Source organism: Lagopus muta, chromosome 4 (assembly GCF_023343835.1).
Source record: "Lagopus muta isolate bLagMut1 chromosome 4, bLagMut1 primary, whole genome shotgun sequence".
Lineage (NCBI taxonomy): Eukaryota > Metazoa > Chordata > Aves > Galliformes > Phasianidae > Lagopus > Lagopus muta.
Window position 1 is genome coordinate 46,880,377 of NC_064436.1, and position 8,547 is coordinate 46,888,923.

The following is an 8,547-nucleotide window of genomic DNA, read 5'->3' on the forward strand; positions in this document are numbered from 1 at the left end:
AGAAGGTTCATCAGGAATAAGGCACTACCATATAAAAGAAACAGTGACATCACCAAAGCAATACTACCTTGCAGAAAAACATCTCTTTAACTCCATTCCAGAAATAATTGAGTATCACAGACATAATGCAGCAGGTAGATGGACTGAAATTTTCCTGTCGTTATGGGCTGTTTTGATAAGGAATCTTTCAATGAAGGCTTTTAGAATTTTGTAGATCTTAAGTATAGAAGACTGCACTAAACTGCATTTCACATTTTTTCAATGTATGTAATCATTTGAAAGATTGTGTGCATATATATATGTGTTTGTGTGTATATATATATATATATATATATATATATATATACACATAAATAATGTGTATATAGCTTTATGTAATTTGTATTTATACCCACACCTGCTTGCTATTCCTATTATCAGCTGAGTGTAGTGGCTAGAGACCAGGGCTGAGCTTCTGGTTTTATGAGGACAAGTGGTGTTTTCTTTCCATCAGTACTTTATTTAACACTGTATACGTTGCTCTTTTGCCATTTCTATTTGCTTGTTGTACAGTGAGCAATATCCTTTTTCCCAGCTGATGTCCAAACACAGAACAAAACAAAAATGTGACAAAATTAATTTTTGACAGTTCTAGTGCTATTCAGTGCACTCTGATCCACAGCATAACAGAAGAACAGGTTTATTGGATTAGAAAAAAAAAAAAAGCATTCATTTTGTCTTGTTTCTAATGCTGGTCTTTAGCCCAGAACAGAGAGGTAGGGATAGTACTTCTTTAAAGTACTTTCCAGGTACTTACTAGGTGTTTACTAGTGGGTCACAACAACTTAAAATGATAAAAAGGAAGTAGAAAACACATGTGGCTAACAGCATTTTTTCAGGAAAGAAGTGTGAAACCGGAGGGGTTTGTATGTGCAAAATAGAAATGATCAAAAGTAACATTGTGAATATGCATTTTGGGCAGTCTTTCTGATCTGGTTTAGGAAAGAGATGGTCTCTGCTCAGTCTTTGCTGGTGCTGGCATAATTGTAATGCACAAATATTTATGTCTCTCTCTTAACAGTAATGCGGATGCAGCAAGTTAGATTCAGTGAGTGCTCTTGTGTGCTCTTGTAGCCACTTTGAATAGTCAAAGCAATGAGTTAGCAGAGAACGTGGTCAAAACTGTGTATGAGCTTATGAGTCAGTGTTGTAGTCTGCAGTGAACAAATGGCTTATTTGCTACCTGGCACTATTTCAGAAATAAACAGTCTCTCTTGAATTACCTTTGATCATCAGGTCTTGTTACCAGGCTGCGTTACCCTGTGACCCCAAAGAAGACAACAGCACCAACAACTGCAGGATTCAGCTATGGTAATTGCATTGTATTTATCTTACATACCTTTTCTGATGATTTTATATGTATAAGCAGCCATGATAGTTTCTAAAAATTTTGGAAGTTTTGTACTATCATTGTCTATTCTCACTAACTAGCGGGTTTAAATTGTACGTTACACCACTGCACAGGGAATTGCCATGGAAAGGCTCCAGAGCCAGTAGCATGTGTGGTGCCAAGGGGCACTGTGTACAGAAACAGAGCCTGTTCAGTATCTTCCTCCATGTTTTTGTGGACACCTTGGGTTCTGCCTTATTAAAGAGCTGTGCCTTTGCCTGCTTAATAAGCCTTCAGACTTCATACTCAAACTTGTTCCTTTGATCTTTACAGAGGTGGATTTGTTAATTTGTTTTTTAATGTTTTTAGTGGTCTGTTTTTAACCACAGCAGACCAAGTGACGTGATCAGCTTCTATGCGTTGGCAGAGCTTCGTATGATGGGAGCGTGTTGAATCAAGTCTAATAATATCCATATTTATTTGTTGGCTCCAGGAAATTTTGATTTTCACCTTCTGTGTTTGTCAACAGCTGTGTCTAGATGAAAAAATATATATTTTCTTGGTGATATGGATGTACTACATTTTTGTGTTAATTCTAAAAAGTTTTCTCCCTAATTTTCTAGGAAGAGTTTCCCTTCCTCTTCTCTACCAGTTCAGCACATATCCTAAAATAACAGTCAGTGATTCTTGCTCGTTTTGATTTACAGAAAAATGGGAAATTAATCCATCAGAGCTGACTTTCATGAGGGAACTGGGGAGCGGCCTGTTTGGAGTAGTGCGCCTTGGGAAATGGAGAGCGCAGTACAAAGTGGCCATCAAAGCGATTCGGGAGGGCGCGATGTATGAGGAGGATTTTATTGAGGAAGCCAAAGTCATGATGTGAGTTGCTACACAGTGCTTGGGACCTTTATTTTTGGTCTCTGATAGCATATACTGGAAAAATTGCTTTAGGCAGGTGTGTTTTGGCAGTACTGAGAGGTGGAAAGCAATAATGATTCCAATCTTTTCAGGAAACTAACACATCCTAAGTTAGTTCAGCTGTATGGTGTGTGCACACAACAGAGACCCATCTACATTGTAACCGAGTTCATGGAGCATGGCTGCCTTCTGAATTTCCTAAGACAAAAACGTGGGGTTTTGAGTAAAGATGTCCTGCTCACGATGTGCCAAGATGTCTGTGAGGGAATGGAATACCTGGAGAGGAACAGCTTTATCCACAGAGACCTGGTAACATCCTATCATGCAATACACTTCGTAAAATTTCTGTTTTTGACCTTATCTATCCAGTTTTGAAGCAGCATGTTTGTAAATATCAGCTTTTATTCTCACAGAAGACTACAAGTAATTTAAGTTGACTCTTTAGGTTCTAAGCAAATATGTAAAGTTGCAGTGTACAGAAAAAGATGATGTGTCTCTCTCTTGAGAAAATAGAATAAAGTCCCTCAAATGTTTATAGAAAGTTGATAGCTAGTTGTGCTGAAATAACTGTGTATATTTGTGCTATTTTTACCACTCCAAAATGCCTTGAGATCATAATTTTTCCTGGTGGCTTTTTACAAAATGTTTTCGTTGTCAAAACAACGCTTTCAGGAGCCAAATGCACAGGCAGCTTTTCTTCTGGGCCATAGTGTCATACACCAATGTGCTTGGTGAATCAGTGAACTTGCTAACAGACTCATCAGTCTGTTGCAATTTGTCCGAGAGACTGAAGGTTTTAATGTAAGTCTAATGATTCTCTTTGCAGGCTGCCAGGAACTGCTTGGTGAATGATTTGGGAGTGGTTAAAGTATCTGATTTTGGGATGACAAGGTATGGCTGAGTGTGCAAACATAATTGTAGTGATATTGGAAAATTTACCTAGCCCTTTTTCTTTTCTGTAAGAGAATACACAAAAAACAAGGTTACGGGTAATAATGATCTTTTTTGACTTCTCTAAGGAACATTCTTATATTTATTTTTCCAGTGCCTTTAAAGATTATTTGCTCTGTAGTGATGTGACTTGTGCCTTCTAAATTATGGAAAAATAAAACAGTGTAGTTTATTCTTTAGAGAATTAAGTGTCTCTGCTTCTTACGTTGAGAATCACAGAATCTCAGGGATTGGCTCTAAACAGACTCCGTGGTCTGACTGGTCTTTTATTAGCATTTTTCTGTTTAAAAACAAAACAAAAACCTCAGAAAAGCAACACAATAGTTGTTGAACCATGACCTGCTTGACTTTTGCCACTTTTCTGTGCTACTGCTCTTGCATGTCCCTGGTCTAAGTTTAGACTGACCAGTGAGAAACAGAGCAAGAAATGAAATATTTTGCATTGTTTTTCTTGTAATATGGGCATTTGTCTTGCAAGTGGCTTAGGCTTGAGAAGACTCCAAGGTAATAGAAAAAGAAACAGTGTCTTGACTGAGACCCTAGTGCGAGTCTGATGTAGCTCATTTTCTCATGTGATACTAAGTCATGGCCTTTAGGTGGCAATACGAGCTGCAAATACTCAGTTCCCGATCTAAATAACGATTTGTAGGCCTGGAGGCCAGCTGAAAGACATGATGTTTTCTTTTTAGGTATGTCCTTGATGATCAATACACAAGTTCCTCAGGAGCTAAATTTCCTGTGAAGTGGTGCCCACCAGAAGTTTTTAATTACAGTCGATTCAGCAGCAAGTCAGATGTCTGGTCATTCGGTAAGGTGTTTATCACTGAAACAAAGCATTATTTTTACATTTTGTCAATTGTGGTTAAATTCTAGTTATCAGGTAGTATCACACATCTAAGAAGGAGGTCACAGAAATCATTTGCTGGGGTTTTATGCTTGCATTCAGCTCCGCAGAGGTCATTAGAGCTGTTATGTATTAAAACACATGCTACTAGAATAAGGTTTATTCGGTGATGACATGTAAGTGCTTGTTCTGTAATATGGTTCTCAAACTATTTTTCTTTTAGTAAGCCTGAGTCCAGAGCTCAAAATGAACATTTATTTTAAGAAATTATTTGCTTATTTTCTCAATGCTTATTTAAATTTTTTAGGTGTTTTAATGTGGGAAGTGTTTACAGAAGGAAAAATGCCCTTCGAAAAAAATTCCAACTATGATGTGGTAACTATGGTTAGCCAAGGACATCGCTTGTACCGCCCCAAACTGGCCTCCAAGCAGGTGTATGAAGTCATGATGATGTGCTGGCAGGAGGTAGGCACGTTTTTATTTTTGCCTTTGAGTTGAAAAAAAGGTTAATCCAGCAACAGCAATCAATCTGTATTGCAGCATTCTTCCTGTAACCAGGGCATCAAGGCCTGAGATCCCAGAAGACTTATTTCTAAATGAACGGTGCCCATACGAGGATAATGGCTGTTGGCTGCTAGGACAGAAAGGAACAGGGTGTCTTTTCTGTACAGGTGGTGTGAGAGAGGCATAATAAGGAATTCAAGGATAAGAAGGTTCTCCTTTATCTACTGTAGATAGTGCATAAAAAAATAGGGTGCAGTAGGTGAGATGTAGACCACAGCTGAATGTTTGTAGACAACTTGTAAATTTGCTGCAACAAGCGAGTCAGCTGAGTCAAGTAGAGGGAATTGTTCTGTATAGGGATCAATGTGAGAATGGTTTTAGTTCTGTGACAAATATATACCTTAGCTGAGAAGAAGGGAGGGAGGGGGAAAGTGGGGCAGAGCAGTCAAATATAGTTCTGATACAATTGAGATTAATTGAACACATGCTTTGCACACAGAGTGTGGGTGAGAAAATAAAAAGGTACAAGCCTGTTTTCCTGTGATCTAATAGTTGACAGTCTTGGAGCTATATGTCTCTCTCAGGTTTTCAAGTGTACAGCTGTAATGATAACAGCCACTGGAGAAATTTCTGTGAAATAAATGAACTATAAGTTTAGTAATAAGATGAAATAATCACTAAGTCTTAATTGATAATGATTATTATTTCTGCATACAAGCACTGCTTGCAAAACTGTATTAGTCAAAATAGTCCAGAATTGAGGACTTGTTTTGATACTGCCTCACTTGACTAATTATCATGGAAACATGATATTAAAACAGAAGCCATATGAAAAGATTAGTTGTATTTCATTAGTTGCTTCCAGTTTTCAGAGAGCAATCAGAGGAGCTAGGGATGGAAAGAGCTAAATGATTGATTTTCTAGTTTGTCTTTTCTGCATTGGCTGTTGAGGAGAGTCTGCTCTTTTCCTGTAAGAAAGATGACATGCTGTCTGACATTTGTCTTGATTGAGAAGGTGCTGGAACAAGTAGTTAGTCACCAAACTGACTGGTGAATATCTAAAGCTTACAAAGCAGTTGGTTTATGAAATGAAAAGCAGATTAAAAACTACAGTGTCCTGGAGGGCTGCAAAATAACAAACATGTCTATGGTCCCAAAAGGCTTTTCACAGGAGCCAGGAAATTATAGATCATTAAGTTTTGTTTGTATTTGATAACCTGCTTGAAATCTCCATTAAAATGGACTAATAAATCACATGTGAGATAACTGAATTATTTGTTAACACTCCTTCAATATAGATGTATTTTTAGAATTCATATGAACATCAATTAATTGATTAAAAATGTATTGATTTCATGAGAGGTTATTACCAGTAAAACCTAAGCAAACATTGTGTGAGAGAAGGAATCTTTGCAAATCGCAAATGGGGCACAAATAATGGCAACATGCAGTCAGTCTTTGTCATAAAATATGATTAACTCTAGATATCTCTAGATATTGCTTGATCAATTTATTAATTATTTAAGAAGTGTACAAGGCTTCAAAATTCAGCAGGTAATACAAATTAGGTTGATAAGTGGAGGTAAGGTGCAATTTACACTCGCATTCAAAAGATGTTACATTAACTCTGTCATTAAGGTCAGTAAAGGGACTGTCTCAGTGTACTGTTTTGGTTAAACAAAACAAAGAGGGTATTACAACACATAGGGAATTATATGGACAAAAGAATAAATGAAGAATAATATTGCATAAGTCTACAATGCAGTCTCATTGCATTATATGAAAAATCATATGGAAGTAAAAGATTTTGGAGAATAATGCTCAGAACGCTTAGGAGCATGAACAAGTTGCATAAAGGAAGACTGGAATAATATATTGGGGCTGGGGTGGGGATGGGTATGGAGAGAGAAATGAATAAGTGTGGCACTATGCAAAATAATGAATTGCAGGAAAGGTGTAGTCCAGCAGTACATATTATAGTTTTTCACAGCACAGAAATAAAAGTGACACTTTATGAAACTGCAATGCATCCAAAATCTACACGAGAAAATATTTTTTTTTTTCCACATCACATTTAATAAAGTGGTAAAGTCGTTTCTGCAGAATGATACTAAGACCAAGATTTATCCAAACCAACAAAGCTTTGTTATTTTCTCATCATGGCTGTGCATACTTTTGTTTTTAGAAACCGGAGGGACGCCCAACTTTTGAAGACTTGCTCCATATAATCATTGACATTGCAGAGGGTGAAGATGCTTTCTGAGAAAAGGCAATATCAGTACAAGCACAGAAAAGAAACCACTTTCCAGAGATATTTTGTTTTCAAAGGTTTGGTCCTGGATGCTGCTAGATGCTGCTAAACAGTGTGGGGAGCCCGTAGTATTTAGTTCAATACAAGGACAGTTTCACATGATTTTGGAAAATAAGCATGGTATCTTCAGCAGTAATAACAGTCTTTGTATTTTCTCTGAAAATTCAGCATTGCTTAGCCAGAAAGTAGTGCTCTTTGTGGAGGAAGAAAGTAAAAATGACCCAAGTCTGGGAGCTTAATTTGCATTTATTGATTTGGGTTCATATACATGTGGTCCGTGTTTCTGAACTTCTCTTTACACAGGTAGCAGTAGTAGTCACGTGCATGCTTAAAAAAATGAAGGTATCTATTTACTGACATACAAATGTTTCTAGGGATTCTCCAGAAACACTATTCATGGATGTTTCATGACATACCAGGAATGCAAATTTGCCCCTTTCATTTGCACGCAGTAAGTTGTTAACAGCACAGTCTTCAGTTTGTTGTAACACTCAAAAGTGTTGCTTCAGGACTGAGCCATGATGTGCCCTGAGCTATTCTAGGCTGTATGGTGAACCAGAGACCTTCCAAAGACATTACTCGTGACGAATCAGTCCAAGATTCAGCTGGCTGTCAACATACCGTAGTACCTTGTTTTAGATTAATTGTAAAATAATTTATATGCTGTAGGTATTGTAAATATATAAATTTCATGCATTTATTTATATAAACTGTTTTCCCCTTGACATTTTCAAATGCAAGCTTGTCCTACCTTGACTTACATACAACTCTCAATGCATGGGGTTGTAAATGAGAGAAAATGCACTCAAATGTAGTTAGGGAGGACTTATTTTTCTGACTGTCATGTGTATGTGCATTGATTTAATCTTTCTATTCTTAACAGACAACACTGTACTACATCTGTATATAAATAAATTGAGTGTTAACTATTATTTGAAACAACATGTAAAGAGTTGCCACTGATTTACTGTCAAGACAGTGCGTCGTAAGCCAAACTCATTGTTCATGTAAATATGGCATTGTGATTGTCCATGTATATACATGCCTGTGTGTACACATGCTTTCTATTAAATGCATATATTTTTAATATGAATATATATTTAATTGGATTTGTCTGTGCTTAGTGCAGAAATGGTTGAACTCCTTAATACCTGCATACTCTTTCCCCTGCACTTGAGGCTGACATCTCCTCAGCCTTGCTGAAGTTTGTTTCAATTCACCTAACTTTGAACCAAAGCGTCTGAAGAGTATTTGCACTCCAAATTTTCTGTACCAACCTTTTGATTAATTCCATTACATGTATGCTTTATTTTTTTTCTTCTACCACTACCTATGCCCTTGTGTAATGTGTGTAATGCAGAATAGATTGCCAGTTTGCTTCTCAAAAAACTAGTTTCCATGCAGAGAAGAACATAGCAAAGTTATTTTGAATGAAGTTATTAAAGGTAAGTATAGTTACCTTGACACATTCCATCATTTCTGCATTTCATCATTTCTGTCTTGGAGGGGCTTAGTTTCCTCTCACTGCTTTGTCTAAGCCTTTGTATTTTGAATGAGGGGGAAGTATGAACAAATGCTTTCTTTTCCTTGTGATATTGCATCAGAAACTTACAGGGTGTCAGAAAGGATTGAAATTATTATTATTATTTT

At 36.9% G+C, this 8,547-nt stretch overlaps 1 protein-coding gene across 6 annotated transcripts in view; it reads left to right on the forward strand.

Annotated features, from left to right (window-relative positions):
* The window catches only part of TEC (tec protein tyrosine kinase), a 57,546-nt gene extending 49,705 nt beyond the window's left edge, over positions 1–7,841 (forward strand). For all 6 annotated transcript variants that reach the window (XM_048941803.1, XM_048941802.1, XM_048941804.1 and 3 more), the window contains 8 exons: positions 1–134; positions 1,276–1,350; positions 2,077–2,248; positions 2,380–2,596; positions 3,114–3,178; positions 3,928–4,046; positions 4,390–4,547; positions 6,772–7,841. In XM_048941803.1, the coding sequence (XP_048797760.1) occupies positions 1–134; positions 1,276–1,350; positions 2,077–2,248; positions 2,380–2,596; positions 3,114–3,178; positions 3,928–4,046; positions 4,390–4,547; positions 6,772–6,849 (1,018 nt within the window). In that variant the 3' untranslated portion in view covers positions 6,850–7,841. The remainder of the gene's footprint in view (positions 135–1,275; positions 1,351–2,076; positions 2,249–2,379; positions 2,597–3,113; positions 3,179–3,927; positions 4,047–4,389; positions 4,548–6,771) is intronic.
* Positions 7,842–8,547: the final 706 nt, after the last annotated feature.